General features: G+C 45.6%; 1 protein-coding gene across 3 annotated transcripts in view; it reads right to left on the bottom strand.

Moving 5' to 3' along the window:
• ASB9 (ankyrin repeat and SOCS box containing 9) overlaps window positions 1–22667 on the bottom strand; it is a 39652-nt gene that overhangs the window by 14850 nt on the left and 2135 nt on the right. The window contains exons 1-2 of one of the 3 annotated variants that reach the window (XM_012434816.2): window positions 12709–12780; window positions 12443–12616 (exon numbers count right to left, since the gene is read on the bottom strand). In XM_012434816.2, coding sequence (XP_012290239.1) covers window positions 12443–12536 — 94 coding nt within the window. In that variant the 5' untranslated portion in view covers window positions 12537–12616; window positions 12709–12780. Of the gene's footprint in view, window positions 1–12442; window positions 12867–22667 lie in introns of those variants that run through there. The other 2 variants (XM_012434807.2, XM_012434799.3) reach the window with 2 other exon arrangements.

The following is a 22667-nucleotide window of genomic DNA, read 5'->3' as shown; positions in this document are numbered from 1 at the left end:
GAGATCATGCCACTGCATTCCAGCCTGGGCGACACAATGAGACTCTGTCTCAAAATAAATAAATAAAACAGCAAATTCATTCTACCATCACATAGAAGGAAAACAAATTCTTAGGAAAGAAGCCTGAAAACCCAATCCCAACCCATTTAATGAAACGGTTTCCTCTCACTTTATAATTGAATATGAATGTAACTGAAGTGAGGCAAAGACCTGATTTTTTTCTCATCTCAAGCTTCATCTGATTTCCAGTTGAAACATGAGGAAGGCATGCCTGAACCTGCTTCAGATCCAGCTCCAGCTCCACCCGCTTCAGCAAACACTCTCCATACAAACGAGGTAGAATGGTCTGATGCCAGTTATGCCTTGCAGGAAAGCTAATAGCTCCTAAAAGCTGAGACCTGGAGAAGGAGGGGAGTTACTATCTGTACCTTGCAAACTGAAAGTCTATAAAGAATCCTTTGTACTTAATATGTGAGGCCTGTCCGCCACCTGAAGCCATCAATGCCCTGGAAAATCTGTATTAGTAAGCAAACTACCATTCTTCCAGATGGATTCATTAAGCATTTAGTCCATAAGAAGACGACAAATGAGCTCGTCTACATACTGCCCATCTAATGCTTTCCTTCTGGGGTCACTAAGGTGCTTAAGGCAAGGTACCTCCTTAAATGAAATGGCTTTTCCCACCGTCAAAACCTTAGGCTTAATACTCAATGTCCTCACAGCATTCTCTGAGGTTCCTAATTATTTCCGGAATAATACTGCTGATTCTAGGGCTTGGAGGTTAAAATCTGGACTGCAGATATGGAAAGATTGATCTCCAAATTAGAATTAAAAGGACAACTAATTCCACCCTATTGGTGCTGATAATGCCGAATACCATTCACGCAAAATCTTGAATGAGAACAAAGAGCCACAAATTGAGAAAGGTTTTGAAAATCAGTTTTCAATAGATTTGCAAATGTATCCTGATGGATCACCATATGTATGATGATTAATCCACTTTTTTTCCAAGTGCTCAGCTGCTAAGAAATACAGCTGCCACATTCCCTAACCTTTCTAAGCTGGGTGCAGTGGCTGACGCCTGTAATACCAGCACTTTGGGAGGCTGAGGGGGGCGGATCACCTGAGGTCAGGAGTTCAAGCCCAGCCTGACCAACGTGGAGAAACCCTGACTCTACTAAAAATACAAAATAAGCCAGGCATGGTGGCTCATGAGTGTAATCTCAGCTACCCGGGAGGCTGAGGCAGGAGAATCGCTTCAACCTGGGAGGTGAAGGTTACGGTGAGCTGAGATCATGCCATTGCACTCCAGCCTGGGCAACAAGAGAGAAACTCCGCCTCAAAAAAAAAAAAGAGGAAAAGACAAATGCCACATTCTCCAACCTTTCTTAAAGCTCCCTAAGATTATTAGTGTCGTCAGCCTCAGCAGTCCAGGCAGGTAAAATGGGTCCTAATTTGTAACTCTTCAGCTTTCATCAAGATGACTCATTTATATTATCAAGTGTAGCCACAAAAGGTCTTACTTTCTACTTATTCATCATGGGACCATTACTCTATTTGGGGCAAATGAAGATGTACTTCTCCAAGAGAATAACAAAGGCTACCTGAGTTTGCACCTTTGCAGAAGGTAGTGTTTACAGAGCAGGGACAGCTTGTGTCTTTGAAAAGTACAGAGTGTTGTCCTGGTACACGTAGTGAGGGGCTGACAATGTGAATATCTGTAACTAGCTAGCTAGCAAGCAGCTGTATTGAGATATAATTCACATACCATACAATACACCCATTTAATGTGTACAATTCAGCAGTTTTCAGGATATTCAGAGCTATGCAACCAACACCACAATCCATTTTAGAACATTTTTATCACCCCAAAAAGGAACTCTGTGGCCATTAGCAGTCACTCCACAGTTCTACTTCCCCCAGACCCTGGCAACCATTGATCTCCTTTGTCTCTATGGATTTGCCTATTCTGGACATTTCATATATGAAACCATCCATGTTGTAGCATGCATCAGTACTTCATTCCTTTTTTGGCCAAATAATTCCATTGTATGGATAAGCCACATTTTATTCATTCATTCACTCATCTGTTGATGGAAATTTGTGTCATTTCCACTTCTTGGCTATTATTAATAATGCTGCTATAAACATTCATGTACAAGTTTTTGAGCAGATTTATGTTTTCAATTGTCCTGCATATATGCCTAAAAGAACTGCTGTATGACACATAACACAGAGACTAGTTTCTAAAGTGGCTGCACTACTTTATATTCCCATCAGCAGTATATGAGGCTTCCCCTTCTAACTTAAAGCCATTTCACTCCAGGGTTTCTTAAGCCTGCCACGGTATGCCTACACTCCTGCCCAGAAGAAATACATGAGTCCTTGGAAAACCAAAATCCATCTCAAATTTATACAAGGTCTTTGACCTCAGCAGGTCTCAGAACACGGAGTGATAATGTGAACATTTACAATCGTGACAATGGGTAATTTAACATTTGTGTGTGTGTGGGGGTGTGTGTGGGGGGGTGTGTCTGTGTGTGTGTGTGTGTGTGTGAGATTGTTTTTTGAGACAGAATCTTGCTCTGTCACCCAGGCTGGAGTACAGTGGGACAATCTTGGCTCACTGCAACCTCTGCCTCCTGATTTCAAGTGATTCTCCCGCCTCAGCCTCTCGAGCAGCTGGGACTAAAGGTGCATGCCACCACACCCAGTTAATTTTTGTAATTTTAGTACAGTCAGGGTTTCATCATGTTGGCCAGGCTGGTTTCGAACTCCTGACCTCAAGTGACACGTGTACCTCACCCTCTCAAAGTGCTGGGATTATAGGCGTAAGGCACTGTGGCTGGCCTAGTTTATCATTTTTCTAACATCCAGAGAGCATATGTTGTGTGTGTACATGTGTATATATTAGCAAACACCATAATTTGCAACATGGATTAGTCCACACATTCTCTCACTCTGGAAAACACTGAAGAGATACTTGAGTGAGACATGTCTCTTTAGGGATCCAAATGAGGGTCTGTCTAGTGGACCTGGGAAATGCTTCTTTCTTCATGGTTTTCCAGAGCCCACACCCCAAGCAGGCAATGAGCTGTAGGCTCAACCATGCCCAGTTAAACCCAAGAGCAGTTACCCTTGCTTTCCTGCTAACTGGCAGCTGGAAAGAGCAGAAAACAAGCAGGAAAGGGGACCCATCTTCCTGTCAGAACGTGAACAATGCTCTTAGTAGAAGACTATGTAATTCATGAAGGGGAGCCTCAAAGTCACGACATGCTTTTCCACTGACCCCACCAAAGTCTTTCATGCTCTAGGGTCATTAACTGTATACAATACATTATCCAAGTCCTTGGCATATATTAAGGGCTCTTTCCCAACACTTGTTCAGCCATGGTCTACTGGTTTGAACATGTCAAATGAGGTCACTGGCAATGCCATGGATCTGGTACTGTGGCTCATGGGTAAAATGGGGCAGGGAGCTCTTGTAATGAAACCACTCCACAAGTCCTCCAAGCAGTGCCATTAAACTTACCTTTCTTTTAAATTGTACCCTCATCAAACCTGGAGCACATTAGGGAGGATGCCATTTCATTTTTATTGTAATTTGTGGAACAGTTTTTTCATTTCCATTATTTCAGAAGAGATTTCAGATGCACTAATTGGTACATCCTGAAAATAGCTATTACTGAGATTCTGAGAACCCCAGTGAATGCTGGGCAGTAGCATAAATCTACTCATCCTGAGAAACATTTTGCAAAGTCAAGGAGAGAAAAAATAAGTTGGGCAGCTGAGGGGACGGGGGTATTTGCCTTCAGTCTTCAGGACATGATAAGGGTGGATTCAGTGGCATGAACCTACACTGGATAGAATCTGGGTGCTGTGTTCACGATTACTGGGGACCCTGGTTTGATCCCCGGACAAACAGAAAAGAGAAGAAAAAGAAACAGGCTTACACTCAGAACAAACAGAAAGGCCCACTGAGGCAACTCTTGGGCAAATCAGGCCTGTCCACTGCAGTTCTTTCTCCAGTTCCATTATCCAGCCTCTCCTCTCCTCTTTGTTCTCTCTCTCCTCTCTCCTGTCTCCCTCTCTCCTCTCTCTCTCCTGTCTCTCAATATAAGGCTGCCTTCTCCAAAGGGACCTCACATTACCACCCATTCTGTCTCAACAGGCAGGTTTTTCCCCAGAAAACTCACCCCTGCTGAGGTGCCCCAATATCTAAAAAGTCACCATAAGACAATAAAATTGTTTCCTTTCTTTTTTGTTTTTTTGAGACAGTCTCCCTCTGTTGCCCAGGCTGGAGTGCAATGACACGATCTCGGCGCACTGCAACCTCTGCCTCCAGGGTTCAAGCGATTCTCCCACCTCAGCCTCCCAAGTAGCTGGAACTATACAGGTGCCTGCACCATGCCTGGCTATCTTTTTTAATTTTTAGTAGAAATAGGGTTTCATCGTGTTAGCCAGGATGATCTCGATCTCCTGACCTCATGATCTGCCCGCCTCAGCCTCCTAAAGTGCCGGGATTACAGGCACGAGCCACTGTACCCGGCCTGTTTCTTTTCAACACCTGTTCTAGCTTATCTTCTGTTCAAATGTGAATACTCTCTACAGGGTGAGCTCAATTTTACAAGGAAAGAAATATCTCTACAGATGTCCATCTTCAGGCAAAACCCCAAAAAATAGACACGAACACTGGGAACAGTGGTTACCTGCTTGGTGGAATTATGGGTGAAGTTTATCCTTCAATGTATTTTCCTAAGTTTCTACGAGTAGGTGTAAATTAGTTTCCTAGGGATACCAGAACAAAACACCGTCAACTGGGTGGCTTCAAACAACAGAAATTAGGGCCAGGCGTGGTGGATCACACCTGTAATCCCAGCACTTTGGGAGGCTGAAGTAGGCGGATCTCCTGAGGTCAGGAGTTTGAGATCAACCTGGCCAACACGGGGAAACTCTGTCTCTACTAAAAATACAAAAATTAGCCAGGCATGGTGGCACATGCCTGTAATCCCAGCTATTTGGAAGGCTGAAGCAGGAGAATCACTTGAACCCAGGAGGTGGAGGTTGCAGTGAGCTGAGATCACGCCATTGCACCCCAGCCTGGGTGACAAGAATGAAACTGTCTCAAATTTTAAAAACCAAAACAACAACAAAAATAAAAAACAAAATTTGTTGTCACAGAGTCCTAGAGATTAGAAATTGGATAGAAGTCTGAAATCAAGGTGTGGACAGGGCCATACTCTAGGGGAAAAGCCTTCCTTGCCGCTTCTAGCTTCTGGCAGTGGCCCTAAGTCCTTGGTGTCCCTTGGCTTCTAGATGCTTCACTCCTATCTCTGCCTCTGTTATCACACAGCATTCTCCATGTGTCTCCTCTCCCTTTTTTTTTTGAGACGGAGTCACACTCTGTCACCAGGCTGGAGTGCGGTGGTGCAATCTCAGCTCACTGCAACCTCCACCTTCAGGTTCAAGCATTCTCCTGCCTCAGCCTCCTGAATAGCTGGGACTACAGGCATCTGCCACCACGCCCAGCTAATTTTTTGTATTTTTAGTAGAAATGGGGTTTCACCATGTTGGCCAGGATGGTCTCGATTTCCTGACCTCGTAATCCGCCTGCCTTGGCCTCCCAAAGTGCTGGGATTATAGGTGTGAGCCACTGCGCTCGACCCTCCTCTCCTTTTCTTATAGGGACTCTGGTCATGTTGGATTAAGGTCCATCCTACCCTAGTTATGACCTCGTCTTATCTGAACTAATAAGGTCACATTCTGAGGCACAGGGGGTTAGGAATTCCATATATCTTTTCAAGGGACACAAATCAACTGATAACAAGCTACTTTCAAGGAAAAAAAAGACATTTTTCCCCTGCTCCTTGGACAGGAGAGTCTAACATTAAACAAATTTCTCTATAAAGAGTTGGTTGCCCCTCTTCATAGCCTTTCCTCCCTCCCTCCAGAGAAGCAGGCAGAAAAGCGCCTGCAGGTGGAGGTGGGAGCAGCAAAGCTCCCCAAGATGATCCACACCTGGGCCATATTTTCCCTCTAATTTGGCCTTGTGCGAAGGGATATGCTTCACCTGAGCTGAGTTTCTTGGCACAGCTATTTGAAAACAGTATTCTGAGTGTTCCGCATTCCACACTTCACCAAGGTTAAGACCTCAGAAGCATAAACAAAAGCAACCAACCACAACTGAGGTTTTACCCAAGGGGCAGGACTGATGCAAAGCAGACATTGTCCACTTGGGTAGGGGGACGGAGAAAGTCTAGGAGAGCTTCATGGGGGCAATGGCTCAGCTAAGTGTAGGTGAACAGCAATTTGCCAGTCAGATTCAAAGCAGGAGGTAAGAGAGCAGAAGTATCCAGGCACCTACCCTTGTGACATCTACTTTTAAAACTTCTCTTCCCTTAGTACCTGCATAATTACAATATCCAGAATCTCTTTCTGCTGCTCCGTCCAACTCACTGGTCCTACTTCATCAACTGGAGGCCTGTCCCAGGGTTTCATCCTTGGTTGGCTCTCAGCTCTTGGACAGCAAACAATTTCTCCCTTCCTTAGGTTTCAACCACAGCCCCTCTGTAGAACATTCTAAGGTCTCTGGCTTCCAACCTGTGATCGTTCCTAAGTCTGTCCCACGTCATCGTACTGTGCACTGGGCATCACTGTTGGCACTGTCATGTCCAAATTAGAACTCTGTATCCTCCCCTCCTCACCCTGCATGCAAGCCAGCTTCCTTTCCACCTTCCCTCTTATCTAGCTTATCTGACATTAATTTGGGCTTAAGAACTTTATAATTTTGCCTGCCTTCTCTCCTTTAGTTCCAATATTTAATCAAGCAGCATACCTTGATTTCTCCTTCCTTTGAAATCATCAATCACCCTTTCTCTGTCATTTCCAAAGTTCAATCCAAATTTAAGTCGCAAGCTGGGGTTAGTGCAGAGGTTCTCAAAGTATGGCCACTGATGAGTACCATCCATGTCACCTGGGAGTTTGTTATGAATGCAGATTCCTAGGCCCCCACCCCAGACCTACCACTTCATCAAAAGTTGCATCATCTGCTTTTAAGACAGAGTCTCGCTGTTGCCCAGACTGGAGTACAGTGGCATGATACTGGCTCACTGCAACCTCCGCCTCCCAGGTTCAAGCAGTTCTCCTGCCTCGGCCTCCCAACTAGATGGGACTACAGGCCCGTGCCAACACACCTGACTTTTTTTTTTTAAGAGGGAGTTTAGCTCATTACCCAGGCTGGAGTACAGTGGCACAATCTTGGCTCACTGCCACCTCCGCCTCCCGGGTTCAAGCGATTCTCCTGCCTTAGCCTCCAGAGTAGCTAGGATTACAGGCATGTGCCACCATACCCGGCTAATTTTTGTATTTTTAGTAGAGACGCGGTTTCTCCATGTTGGTCAGGCTGGTCCCAAACTCCTGACCTCAGGTGATCCGTGTGCCTCGGCCTCCCAAAGTGCTGGGATTACAGGCGTGAGCCACCGCACCCGGCCAAGTTTTTGTTTTTTTAGTTGAGACAGGATTTCACCATGTTGGCCAGGCTGGTCTCAAACTCTTGACCTCAAATGATCCTCCCACCTCAGCCTCCCAATGTGCTGGGATTACAGGCGTGAGCCACCACGCCCTGCCAGAAGCTGCCATTACCTGCATTTTAATAAGCTCTTCAGGTGATGTAGAGGCACATGAGATTTTGAGAACCAGTGGATGAATGCAACCATCTCCCATGATTCCAACACAATCCATCCCAGCTGTGGCTACCAGGTTAATTCACCCACAGCCTTCATCATTACCAGGTCTCTGCTCTCAAACTACCAATGGCTCTCAATCCCTGCCTCATGAAGCCTAACCTCCTTCACTTAGCTCTTAAAGCTTTATCTGCCACTCCATCTCTTTAAATTTGTTCTCACTAGACTCCCTAAGGCCTTCACACTCTGCATTCTAGTTGTAACAACGTGTTCAATTTACAAGCACTATGCCTTTAACACCTGCCCACTCCCACTCACCCACCCTGTCCCCACTGGGGTTTGATTACAACCTTTAGAAACCCTGAACACTGAAAAGTGAAAAACTGGTGCCTCTCCCCTATGTGGAAACAAAAATGAACATAATACTAAGCTATAAAGTAACAGTGCAGAAGTCAACCAAATTACTGATTCTTTCCCATAATCACTGGTTTGCTGCTTTAAAACTATTTTATTGGCCGGGCGCTGGCTCACACCTGTAATCCCAGCCCTTTGGGAGGCCCAGGCAGGTGAATCACAAGGTCAGGAGTTCAAGACCAGCCTGACCAACATGATGAAACCCTGTCTCTACTAAAAGTACAAAAATTAGCCAGGCGTGGTGGCACACGCTGGTAATCCCAGCTACTCAGGAGGCTGAGGCAGGAGAATCGCTTGAAACTGGGAGGCGGAGGTTGCAGTGAGCCAAGATCACACCTCGAACTCCAGCCTGGGCGACAGAGACTCCATCTCAAAAAAAAAAAAAAATATATATATATATATATAAAATATATACATAATATATGATACATATATAATATATACATATTTATCAAATTCTTTGTAAAAAGAGGCTGGGCGTGGTGACTCACAGCTGTAACACCAACACTTTGGGAGGCCGAGGCAGGTGGATCACTTGAGGTCAGGAGTTCGAGACCAGCCTGGCTAACATGGTGAAACCCTGTCTCCACTAAAAATCCAAGAATTATCTGGGCATGGTAATCCCAGCTACTCGAGAGGCCGAGGCAGGAGAATTGCTTGAACACAGGAAGATGGAGTTCGCAGTGAGCAGAGATTGCTCCACTGCATTCCAGCCTGGGCGACAGAGTAAGACTCCATCTCAAAAAGAAAGAAAGAAAAAAAATTCGGTGTAAAAAGTAATTTTTGATGCCACTCTTGCTTTCCTAGTTCTCCAAACTCATGCTCAATACATCTGCTGAGCAATCCAGTTCTGCCTTTGTGGATCTAAATCTCACTCACCATTGAGTACTCTGCTCATTTTATTAAGTGAAATTGGATAAACGAATGAATGAATGAGCAGGCTGGTCGGCTCAGTCGAAGGGAAGGCTGGAATCTCGCTCTGTCGCCCAGGCTAGAGTGCAGTGGCACAATCTCAGCTCACTGCAACCTCTGCCTCCCTGTTCGAGCAATTTTCTGCCTCAGCGTACCAAGTAGCTGGGATTGCAGGCACCCGCTACCACACCCAGCTAATTTTTTTTGTATGTTTTAGTAGAGACGGGGGTTTCACCATCTTGGCCAGGCTGGTCTTGAACTCCTGACCTTGTGATCCACCCGCCTCGGCCTCCCAAAGTGCTACAGGCATGAGCCACCATGCCCCGTCCTGCAGAGAGATTCTTATAAAAAATACAGTATATTGGCTAATAATATACTGGTTAGTCTACGAACAGTGGCTCATGCCTGTAATCCCAGCACTTTGGGAGGCTGAGGCGAGTGGATCACAAGGTCAGGAGTTCGAGATGAGCCTGGCCAGCATGGTGAAACCCCATCTCTACTAAAAATACAAAAATTAGCTGGGCGTGGTGGCACATGCCTGTAGTCCCAGCTACTTGAGAGGCTGAGGCCGGAGAATTGCTTGAACCAGGGAGTCAGGGTTTGCAGTAAGCCAAGATTGGGCCACTGCACTACAGCATGGGCGACAGAGGGAGACTCTATCTCAAAAGTGTGTGCGTGTGTGTGTGTGTCTGTGTGTGTGTACATATACTGGTTAACCCTCCAGCCCCAAGTCTGCAAAGTTGCTGATGTTACGTCCTTTCTCAAACAGACCAATCAGTGAGGAAGCCTTGGAATTTATCAGGAAGGAAACTCACAGTTCATAACTTTTGGAGAGTGAAGGGAGCAGGGTGGGGGTGAAGGAAACAGCTCACTTTCTGCAACTGTTGTTCACCCTGTTAAGATCCGCTTGTTACTTGGGGCCTTGTTATGGAACAAACTCCAGCACCCAGAGCTCGGAAAGCTGGTTTTGCAGCAGCCCTGCTGAATTGCTGTATTTATTATTTATTAGTATTTTTTTTTTTTGAGATGGAGTCTTGCTGTCGCCAGGCTGCAGTGCAGTGGCACAATCTCGACTCACTGCAACCTCTGCCTCAGGCTATTTCTCCTGCCTCAGCCTCCTGAGTAGCTGAGACAGGCACGTGCCACCACGCATGACTAATTTTTCTATTTTTAGTATAGATGGGGTTTTACCATGTTGGCCAGACTGTTTTGAACTCCTGACCTAAAGCGATCCACCCGCCTCAGCCTCCCAAAGTGCTGAGATTAGAGGTGTTAGCCACTGCACTTGGTCTTTTTTGAGACGGAGTCTCGCTCTGTCGCCAGGCTGGATTGCAGTGGCACGCTCTCGGCTCACTGCAACCTCCGCCTCCCGAACTCAAGCGATTCTCCTGCCTCAGCCTCCCGAGTACCTGGGATTACCGGCGAGCGCCACCACGCCCAGGTAATTTTTGTATTTTCAATAGAGACGGGGTTTCACCACGTTGTCCATGCTAGTCTCCAACTCCTGACCTCAGGTGATCTGCCCGCCTCGGCCTCCCAAAGTGCTGGAATTACAGGCGTGATCCACGGCATTCAGCAGTCAGTCAGGGTTTATGAACCTACTATACAGGTACTGAAAGGGTAAAAATGGAAGAAATAAAACACAAGGCTGGGCGTGGTGGCTCACTATTGTAATCCCAGCACTTTGGGAGGCCAAGGCGGGCGGATCACGAGGTCAGGAGATCGAGACCAGCCTGGCTAACACAGTGAAACCCCGTTTCTACTAAAAATATAAACAATTAGCCAGGCGTGATGGTGCACGCCTGTAATCCCAGCTACTCGGAAGGCTAATTCAGGAGAATCGCTGGAACTCCGTAGGAGGTTGCAGTGAGCCGAGAGCCGAGATCCCGCCACTGCACTCCTGTCTGGACGACAGAGTGAGACTCCATCCCACAAAGCTAAAGAAGGGCACCGTGGCTTATGCCTGTAATGCCAGCACTTTGGGCCCCGAGACCGGCGAATCACAAGGTCAGGAGATTGAGACCATTCTGACCAATATGGTTAAACCTCATCTCTACTAAAAATACAAAATTAGCTGGGCGTGGTGGCGGGCGCCTGTAGTCCCAGCTACTCGGGAGGCTGAGGCAGGAGAATTAAACCTGGGAGGTGGAGGTTGCAGTGAGCTGAGAGCGCGCCACTGCACTCCAGCCTGGGCAACAAGAAGGAAATTCCGTCTCAAAAAAAAAAAAGGCCGGGCGCGGTGGCTCACGCCTGTAATCCCAGCACTTTGGTAGGCTGAGGCGGGCTGATCGCGAGTTCAGGAGATTTGAGACCATCCTCGCCAACACGGTGACCCGTCTCTACTAAAAATACAAAACTTCTGGGAGTGGTGGCAGGCACCTGTAGTCCGAGCTACTAGGGAGGCTGAGGCAGGAGAGTACTTTGAACCCGGGAGGCGGAGGTTGCAGTGAGTCAAGATTGCTCCACTGGACTCCAGAGCGAGACTCCGTCACCCGTTCCACAAAAAATAAAAGGCCGGGCGCGGTGGCTAACACCTGTAATCCCAGCATTTTGGGAGGCCAAGGCGGGCGGATCACAAGGTCGGTCGTAAAGTCAGGAGATTGAAACCATCCTGGCTAACACGGTTAAACCCGGTCTTTACCAAAAATACAAAAAATTAGCCAGGTGTGGTGGTGCGCGCCTGCAGTCCCAGCTACCCCGGAGGCTGAGGCAGGAGAATCGCTTGAACCCGGGAGGTGGAGGTTGCTGTGAGCCAAGGTCACGCCATTGCACTCCGGCCTGTGCGACAGAGCGAGACGCCATCTCAAAAAAAAAAAAAAAAAAAAACCTCTGCAAATGCCTAAACCTATTTTTCAGAATCCTTTCAGCCAGCAGGCACCTGCTGAATGCTCACAGAAGTAGGTATTTGTGGGATCCTGTATATTACTACAGATACCATCCGTCTGGAGAATCATCTTATGTTGACATAAAACCAAGTCTCTTTTTTGTCTCTTTTGAAAGTGACTCAATCAGTGCTTAATGTTTGAACATCGTTTATAAACCCTGCCCCACCTAAATGCCAACTACCTAAGATGTGCAAATTTTTTAAAAAGTTTTAGCATTAAAAATTTTCCTATTTATAAATAACTTTCAAGCCTTCAATTTAATACATAATGCATTTGACCCACAGAGAATGATTCCTGGGAGCTGAAATTCTCACTGGAGAATAATTTGTGACAACTGAATTTGTCTTGTCTGTAGGATTCTGCAGAAAGAAGTGTACACATTTTTGAACAGCTGTGTAAAGGATATATACCAGCAAGCTGTGGACATCTGCCCAGTAACAGCCCCATGGACACCTCAGACAGAGCCACTGAAACTGCCCAGCCCTCCTCATCTAGCACATTACTAGCCAACCTCCCCAGGGTTCTGAATCCACTGCCCCTTCGACTCACCGCCGACCCATGGGTTTGAAAGAAGCCTGGGGTCAGAAGCGACTCTTGGCTCCTCGGGATTGCTGCCATCCGCGCCCCCTTCTTGGCCATCCATGGTGCTCTCTCCTGAGCGATCAAGCTATGCGCTGTACTTCAGTTGCTCAGCAAAGTCCAAACTTCATGCTCCTCTTGCTCCTGAAAAATTTATGTGGCTGGCTGAGCTGCACACGTCCTAGTCAAATGGTGTGCAGCAAAGAACAGAGCAGGCAGGGTAATCTGAGTACTACCTGTGTTCAGAGAGAGGCACACGCTCGGGTACACGCGCGCGTGCGCACACACACACACACACACACACACACACACACACACACACTTTACCTAACTGGCTGGAGGCCCGGCAGAGGCCCCAAGAACCCTCCAGCCCCAACTCTCCGAAGTTGCTGATGTCACGTCCTTTCCCAAACTGAGACCAATCAGTGAGGAAGCCTTGGCATTTATCAGGAAGGAAACTTACAGTTTGTAACTTTTTAGAGTTAAGGGAGTAGGGTGGGGACGAAGTAAACAGCTCACTTTCTGCAAGTGTTGTTCCCCGTGCTGAGATCCGTTTGTTACATAGTAGCTTGTTATGGAGACAAGCCCGTGCACCCAGAGCTGAGAACGCTTGTTTTGCAGCAGCAGCCCTGCTGAATTGCTTGGACAGTAACATGCATAGCACGCCCTGGCCATCTGCACACGTGCTTTCAATTTCACTGGGAGTTTCTTATGAGAAAATCCATCTATATCTTACAATAATGTACCTTTGGAAAGAACTGCTTTTTTCATTTCAACTGCAAGAATTTCACTAAATGTCCTACTTCACCCTTCCCCCACTCATTTTATTTTAACTTCTAAATAAATAATGAACCATTGCAATTGGAAAACTGGATTGCTAGGTGGCCTGGGATGTGGAAGAGACCTGCTATCTTTCCATTGTCAATTATTAAAACTTATTTTGTTAGCATTTAGCTTACACAAAATTTGGGTGTTCTGTGTCCATGTCTTTTCAGATAAAACCAGTTGCCTCACACCCCTTGGTGCTACTTCAGGCTGAGGGCCACCTCTGGACTCCCAGCGTTCCTCTCTTCCAGGTGGAAGAGGATTTTTCATCCCCATGGGGGAAGGCTCTGAGTTAAGTCTCAAGCAAAGGCTGGCTGTGAAGTGACTGCAGATTTGTCTTAATCCCAAAGATGAGGCCTAGCTGTTTTAGATTTATGGAGTCTCAGTTGAAACATTAGGTGGCTGTTATTAACAGTTTGAGAGGTGTCATTCACATTTTTAAAGGCATTTCTATGCATACACATGTATGCACATTTATCAATTTACATTTTCCACGTAAAGGTACCTATATTCTATTTTTGCTTTTTTTTGAGAGTCTCACTTTGTCACGTAGGCTCGAGTACCATGGTGCCATCTCAGTTCATTGTTATCTCCTCCTCCCGGAGTCAAGTGATTCTCCTGCCTCAGCCTCCCAAGTAGCTGGGATTACAGGAGCATGCCACTGCCCTCGGCTAATTTTTGTATTTTTAGTAGAAACAGGGTTTCACCATGTTGGCCAGGCTAGTCTCGAACTCCTGACCTCAAGTGATCCCCCCGCCTTGGTATCCCAAAGTGCTAGGATTACGGGTGTGAGCCACCACTCCTGGCCTCTATATTATGCTATGCTTTTCACTCTTATTTGGTCTGGGAGAGCTTTCCATATCAGCTTTTATGGCTATGCTCCTGTCTTTATTCACTGCTGCACAGCATTCCATATTGTGCCAAAAGTATTTAATTATGCTCCTAATGATGTAAGCAGAAGGTCATTATTTCTGTTAGTACTATGAAAAGACTGAAGTTCATATTTTTGTACATGTGGCTTTGTGCACAGAGGCAAATATTTCTAGAGGGGAGATTCCTAAAAGTGGAAATGCTAAGTCAAAGGTATGCTTATGCACATGTAATAAATTGTATAAAACCGAAGACACGGCTGGGTGCAGTGGTTCACGCCTGTAATCCCAGTACTTTGGGATGCCAAGGAGGGCAGATCACAAGGCCAAATGTGTCTATATGTTGCAATAATGTACCTTTGGAAAGAACTGTTTTTTTCCTTTCAGCTGCAAGAATTTCACTAAATGTCCTACCTCACCCTTCCTCACCTTAGTAGAGATGGTGAAACTCCATCTCTACTAAGGTTTCACCATCTCTACTAAAAATACAAAGATTAGCTGGGTGTGGTGGCAGGTGCCTGTAATCCCAGCTACTCGGGAGGCTGAGGCGGGAGAATCTGTTGAACCCAGGAGGCAGAGGTTGCAGTGAGCCGAGATCACGCCATTGTACTCCAGCCTGGGGGACAAGAGTGAGACTTTGTCTCAAAAAAAAAAAAGAAAAAATACTGAAGACACACAGAATAAGTACAAGTAAGACTGGGGAATGGAATAAAAGCAGTAGATTGTATGAATGTTGATTTCCCAGTTATAATATTGTACTATAGTTACCATTGAGGGAAACGAGGCAAAGTGCACTGGATGGAGATCCCTGTGTGATTTCTTACAACTGCACGTGAATCTATAATTCTCTCAACACAAACTGCACTTTTTTTTTTTTTTTTTTTGAGATGGAGCCTCACTCTATCGCCCAGGCTGGAGTGCAGTGGCATGATCTCGGCTCACCGCAACTCCCGGGTGTAAGGTTTGTTCTTGGGTTCTTACCGCGTTTAAAATGAAGAAACTGAGGCCAGCACGAAGATAATCCAATGCGAAGGAATTCAGGCTCCGGGGTGAGGTTCTGCGGTCCGGACAGGAGGGGCCGGAGAAGTCGCGTGAACTCCTCTCAGGCACGGGGGTTTTCTAGGGAGTGGAGGCGTTTGATTGGCTGTGCCCAAGGTGAGTGGGACAAAATGGAGGGGAGTGGGACCCGGATGGAACAAAATGGAGGGGAGTGGGGCCCAGATGGGACAAAATAGTAGGCAGGGAGTGGGGCCCAGATAGGACAAAATAGTAGGCAGGAAGACAAAATGGCAGGCATGCGGTGGGGCCTGCAGAAGACAAAATGGCAGGCACGGAGTGGGGCCTGAATAGGACAAAATAGTAGGTAGGGAGTGGGGCCTGGATGGGACAAAATGGTATCAGGTAGGTCCTGATGGGGCTTTTTTCCCAGGCTCCCGGGTGGGGGGGAGGTGTGTCCGAGCTCCCGGAGAGGGAAGGGGGTGTGTCCGAGCCCCCGGAGAGGGAAGGGGGTGTGTCCGAGCCCCCGGAGAGGGAAGGGGGTGTGTCCGAGCCCCCGGAGAGGGAAGGGGGTGTGTCCGAGCCCCCGGAGAGGGAAGGGGGTGTGTCCGAGCCCCCGGAGAGGGAAGGGGGTGTGTCCGAGCCCCCGGCGAGGCAACTGGCCTTATTCTGGGTTCAAGCGATTCTCCTGCCTCAGCCTCCTGAGTAGCTGGGATTACAGGCACCCGCCACCACATAGAGCTAATTTTTTGTATTTTTAGTAGAGACCAGTTTCACCATGTTGACCAGTATGGTCTCGATCTCTTGACATCGTGATCCACCCGCCTCAGCCTCCCAAAGTGCTGGGATTACAGGTGTGAGCCACCGCTCCCGGCCTGGTCTTGAATTTCTGACCTTAGGTGAGCCACCAACCTCGGCCTTCCAAAGTGCTGGGATTACAGGCGTGAGCCACTGCGCCTGGCCCAAATTGCACTTTTTAAAAAGAGGCTGCTCATTTAAAATTGGGATAAACACTACTAAACTTCCCTCTATTTCTATTTGCAGAATTAACTGAGAAGGCCATAAGTATACAAATTCTTTACCACTGCATCAGGAAAGATTTGAAGAATGATAAACTTGTTTGGCAGAGACTGAGAAATTGATTCCCAGCACAGACTGGATGACGAGTTAAACAGAAGGGCACAATGAGGAAACTGGATGCTATTTCCTTCCCTTCCCAGTAAAATCTTTATAGTGCAGCTTATTTACTTTTAATTAAATTCCAAGTAGATGAGGCTTTTCCATATTCAAAATTAAGTTCCAAAATGACAATAAAGAATATTTCCAGGTTGTTTCCCTACTACCTGGGAGGGAATTAATTCATCAGCCTTTAATCTTCTCATTATATTTATGATGTTGATCAACACTGGCAAATAGGAGGATGGGAGGTGAATTTTTAAACTGTTTAACAACAGTTCTTTGCAAGGGGAGTTCATGCATTTGTGAATTTGTATGAGGATAAAGTTGAATCACATGTATATGAGCTGTGATTATGGAGAAATTGGTTGGCTTACCACGAGCCACAAGAAAAGGGCAATCTTACCAACTTCTAGTCAGCCCACATGTGTTTCTGTGTGTGTGTCTGGATGTTCAGTGAAATTGGCCCAGGTTAGGTTAGAAAACAGAATGATCGTTGCCTGCAGCAGATGATAAAGCCACAATCATTCCTTACCAGGTGTAGAGTTCTCAGTAGCCAGTGCCTCCACCCCACCCCTCACTTGGATGTCCAAGGCACACCTCAAGCATGGTTTAGGAGACTCTTTCCTCCCCAACATAGCCGGCTCAAGTCCAGCTGCTCACTACTAAGAGGCTGAAAACTCAAGAAGCAAAAGGTGTAGTGAAAGGAAATCAACTTTATCCAAATGCTACCAGTTGGAGAATGGCCAGCCTTTAAAAGACCGTTCCACCTTTTTGGGCTGAGTGAAGGGGTCTAAAATGAAGGAAAAAGTGTGGGAAAATATGAGAATATCAAGGGAGGGAAGAACTCTGTGTGTCTCTTGCCCATCGCTATCTTGAGTAATCGCCGGTCCGGAGGTCCAGTTTGCGTCATCCTGACTTCTGCCCGGTAGTGGTGGGCTAACTGTTCGTAACTCCCCCAAGCAGGAGGATTCTGCTGCTGGGTCCCCGAGCCTTTTTTGTTTCAAAATTGGCCTCTGGAATTTCTAAGCAAGCACTTAATTAGATCAGCCAGCACTATTCACCAACGCACCTCGTGGAAAAGAGAAAGGAAAAGAAACAAAGAATATCAAAGTATGTTTCAAGGCTGAAAGCAAGAAAGAAAACAGTTTTAAAATGCATTTTGAGGCTGGGATGCTCAGTTATGCTTAGACTTTGGGGGAGGCTTGAAAGTCACTTGAAATCAGTCAAAGTTGGTCCAGGAGCTTAAACTTCTTGTTATTTCAGTTGGCAATTTTTTTTTTTTTTTGAGACAGAGTCTCGCTCTGTCACCAGGCTGGAGGGCAGTGGCACAACTGCGGCTCACTACAACCTCTGCCTCCTGGGTTCAAGCGATTCTCCTGCCTCAACTTCCCGAGTAGCTGGGACTACAGGCGCATGCTACATACCCAGTTATTTTTTGTATTTTTAGTAGAGGTGGGGTTCCTCCATGTTGGTCAGGCTGGTCTCAATCTCTTGACCTAGTGATCCACCCGCCTCGGCCTCCCAAAGTGCTGGGATTACAGGCGTGAGCCACCACGCCCAGCCGGCCTCAGCTGGCAATTTTTCTAGCACAAAACCTTTAACACCTAAAAAGGTATACATCTGCTCTGACGACTTAGAATACTCTGCTTCTACTGCTGCAGAGAGAAGTCACTCAGTCCTACTCGGCCAAGCATTACAATAAGGCTCAAATAAGAATTTTTTTAAAAAAAAAACTCAGGCATTATGCAGTATTCTTGAGGAAACAGTCAGGTGGATCAAAATTGAGAGATAATCACATAACAATGGGGCTGGACTCTTCAAAAATGTCAACGGCATGAAAGTCAAAAGTGGGGAAGGGAAGATTTCTACATTAAAGGAGAATAAAGAAATTTGATAACTACATTCGATGCATGATCCTCAAAGAGAGCCTGAATGGTGGAACATGACAGAAAAGATATCATTAATGCCACAAGTGTGAGAACTTAAATCTGGTTATATATGGATAGTTGTAGTGCATCAGTATCAAACCTCTTGTGTGCGATCACTACACCACAGTTTCATAGGAGAATCTCTGTGTTCTTAGGAGATGCATATTGAACTGCTTAGTGCTGAGCCATATGGGAGCAAGAGGCCAAAAGGGAAATGTATGCCTTTATGCATATTTTGTACCAAGTATAAAAAGCTGGCCGGACGCGGTGGCTCGCACCTGTATTCCCAGCACTTTCGGAGGCCAAGGTGGGTGGATCACAAGTTCAGGAAATCGAGACCATCCTGGCTAACATGGTGAAACCCTGTCTCTACTAAAAATATTAAAAATTAGCTAGGCGTGGTGGCACGAGCCTGTAGTCCCAGCTACTTGGGAGGCTGATGCAAGAGAATCAGTTGAACCCAGGAGGCAGAGGTTGCAGTGAGCCGAGATCACACTACTGCACTCCAGCCTGGGCAACAGAGCGAGACTCCATCTCAAATTAAAAAAAAAATGTTAATATAAGCTGCGAAGTCAAAACACATAAGTATATATAAAGCCTGCATTGCCCAATCTGTTTGCATGTCATTGACATACCTTATAAACTCAGCAGCCACATATCCCAGAACCAGGGGCTGATTATAAACACTATTCTCACTGCACAATAATGCAGGGTCATAAAACAAACAACAACAGCCTGTCTTTATTTCAAAATTTGATATTTTGGCTATCATGGGCTTTTTGCCTTAACATTGGTACACTAAAATATGCACATTAATTACTTTTTGTTGCCCTCTTAAATTTTTTTGCCTCATTCACCTAATCCTGATCCTAACCCTGGTGAAGGATCATGATGCCCACAACTTACAAATAATTCATTTTCTAATATACGGATATGTATTGGCCAGGCGCTATGGCTCATGCCTGTAATCCCAGCACTTTGGGAGGCCGAGGCAGGCGGATCACAGAGTCAAGAGACTGAGACCATCCTGGCCAACATGGTGAAAGCTCATTTCTACTAAAAATACCAAGAAAATAAATTAGCTGGGCATGGTGGCAGCTGCCTGTAGTCCCAGCTACTCAGGAGGCTGAGGCAGGAGAATTGCTTGAACCCAGGAGGCAGAAGTTGCAGTGAGCCGAGATCGCACCACTGCACTCCAGCCTGGCAACAGAGTGAGACTTCATCTCGGGAAAAAAAAAGGATATGTATTAATTATATATGAGTTTACATATGTAAATATATGGGTGTGTGTACACATGTCCCTTTATATATGTATATACATTTTATATGTATATGTATGTGTATACATGCATGTACATGTGTTACACATGCATGTATATGTATGCATGTACTCATATGTATGTGTGTGTGCATACACAGAGAAGCAAATGTAGCAAAATGCTAATAATTGGTGAATTGAGGCGATGGACCTACAGATATTCATTGTTTTATTCTTGAAAATTTTTTGAAGGCTGGAAACTTCAAGATATGACAATGGTGGAGAAGAAAAATTAATAAATGGAAATTAAGACCTGGTGTACATTTGTTTACAGGCTAACTTTGTTAAAATAAGAAGCTACTATTTCAAGTAAGATCTGTGTATTTGACCTGGTACAGACTCTGCTAGGGGAAAGAGATGATATATTCCATATGCAAATGGAATATATCCATGCAAGAGCAGGCCCTGGCAGTGATGTGCAATGGGTAAAAACATGAAGTCCTGCAGTGCAGAGAGCACCTACCCTGACAAGCTGCAGTTATTAAGTGATTCATCCCTCCCCATGGCAGCTTCAGGCGATGTCTCTGAAATGCCAGCCATTCTTTTTGTGTTCAGTGCATAAAATCTTCTCAGCAATGAACATTGTTACTGATAAAAAGATTCATGTACAAACCTCATGTTTATTTGACAAAGCAATATTAGAAATATAAGGGAGGAGAATTACTTTGGGAGAAACGGTTCCTTAATCCAATGTGAACCAAAAATTAGAGACATTGGAATACGTACCTAAACATTTAAATACTTGAAGGGATTTTGAAAGCGTCGAGACTTAAATCCTCAAGTGACATAGCAAGCTTATTTTTTTTAATAATACGTAAAGGTAGATGATGGACTGATACAGTCATATAAATAATAGCTAGCTAAATAGATGGTAAATAGATGTATCTTTACATAGACATAGATGGCTTATAGATAGGCAATATTGGTTATTTGATTATGAAAATATTTATTCCTTAAAATGATTCATTGTGTATATATTTTAAACTATTATTTTAAATCTTTTTTCCTTATTTTTTTGGGGGGGATGGAGTCTCGCTCTGTTGCCTAGGCTGGAGTGCAGTGGCGCAATCTTGGCTCATTGCAACTTCCACCTCCCGGGTTCAAACGATTGTCCTGCCTCAGTCTCCCCAGTAGCTGGGATTACAGGCACGCACCACCATACCTGGCTAATTTTTGCATTTTTAATAGAGACGAGGTTTCACCATGTTGGCCAGGCTGGTCTGGAACTCCTGACCTCGTGATCCGCCTGCCTTGGCCTCCCAAAGTGCTGGGATTACAGGAGTGAGCCACCGCGCCCGGCCTGTCTTTTTTTTTTTGAGACGAAGTTTTGCTCTTGTTGCCCTGTCTGGAGTGCAATGGCGCGATCTTGGCTCACAGCAACCTCCGCCTCCCAGGTTCAAGCAATTCTCGTGCCTCAGCCTCACGAGTAGCTGGGATTACAGGGATGTGCCACTACGCCTGGCTAATTTTATATTTTTAGTAGAGATGGGGTTTCTCCATGTTGGTCAGGCTGGTCGCGAATTACCGACCTCAGGTCGGGATCCGCCCGCCTCAGCCTCCCAAAGTGCTGAAATTACATGCGTGAGCCACCGCACCCAGCCCCATGTCTGTCTTTCACACTGTTCTACAGTGTCTAGTACATTATAGATGCTGAGTAAAAAATGTGTTGAATGAATTAATTGAGAAGCTATTTTAGAGCACTTCAAATATGACTGAAATTGTAAAAAGTATACTGTTTTGGGAAAAAAAATCCCATATAGTATAAAAAGTGAAATAATCTGTATTAGTATCTAAGAACTCCAAACAGCAGGCAAAATGGAAACCGAAGGGTTAATTTGATCAGGTCAGTCTGCCCTACTTATTTTTGGTCGCTTGCTTTTTGTTAATTTCTTTTCTTTTTTTCACGAAGCTAAAGGCTACAGTAGCTGAATACCACCCTGCTGTGTGCTGAAATTTAACCTTCACGGGCTACTTGATAAGTAACATTCATAGTTTACCACAATAATGGTTGCTTCAGTTGTTTTTCAGGAACTTGAACCAGCTCCTGTCCAGTTCAAACCAGTTAAGGCCACTGACTCTTCAACTAGGCCTCCACAAGTGCCTGAGAAATGGTCTTTTAATGTCAGAAAACCAAAAATGCCACCCTCAGATCATACTGATGCCACTATTTTTGGTTTATATGTCCTATGTAATGTCATGAATCCTGGCTATGCTTGCACAAAATAAACCTGTTCCTTTTTTCCCCACTTTTCCCCATGCCTTAGACCACCCCACTTCCCTAACCCATAAATATAGCTAAGCCTTATCTTTGGGAAGGTGGATTTGAGAGCTATTATCCTGCTTCCTTGCTTGGCAGCCTTGTGAATAAATCTTTTCTCTTGCAAAACCCATGTCACAGTGATTGGTTTACTGAATGCAGGCAGAAAAAACCTGGATCTAGTTGGTAACGAAATAATGTCATAAAAACCAGATGATTAGTCTGATGGTCTAAATATAGCTTAATGGATGTAGAGCTTTAAAGGAACTTAAAGATTACCTCATGTCTAGGCCGGGTGTGGTGACTCACGCCTGTAATCCCAGCACTTTGGGAGGCTGAGGCAGGTGGATCACGAGGTCAGACTGAGATCATCCTGATTAACATGGTGAAACCCCATCTCTACTAAAAATACAAAAATTAGCTGGGCGTGGTGGCACACACCTGTAGTCCCAGCTACTCGGTAGGCTGAAGCAGGAGAATCGCTTGAACCCAGGAGGCGGAGGTTGCTGTGAGCCAAGATCACACCACTGCACTCAAGCCTGGGCGACAGAGCAAGACTCCTTCTCAAAAAAAAGAAAAAAAGATTATCTCATGTCTAATACTTTCATTCATAAATTGTAAGACATCAGCACCACTCTAGGATTCAGGGACCTGGACTATCAGATGGATTCTGGTGAATGGTTGTTCAGGATTTGACTGTCACCTTCTCCCTCAAGCCTACCAGTGCTGAGAGGTCCATACAAATGATTTGTGGCATCCATGGTCTGCAGTTGCAGTGGGCAATGGAACACCTCCCTGGGGTCACAGACCGGTTGAATGTTCT

This window comes from Aotus nancymaae, unplaced genomic scaffold (genome assembly GCF_030222135.1).
Source record: "Aotus nancymaae isolate 86718 unplaced genomic scaffold, 86718_ANA_hifiasm-v0.15.2.pri h1tg000058l, whole genome shotgun sequence".
Lineage (NCBI taxonomy): Eukaryota > Metazoa > Chordata > Mammalia > Primates > Aotidae > Aotus > Aotus nancymaae.
The sequence above is the reverse complement of the archived record's forward strand: the minus strand, read 5'-3'. Positions and strand labels throughout refer to the sequence as shown.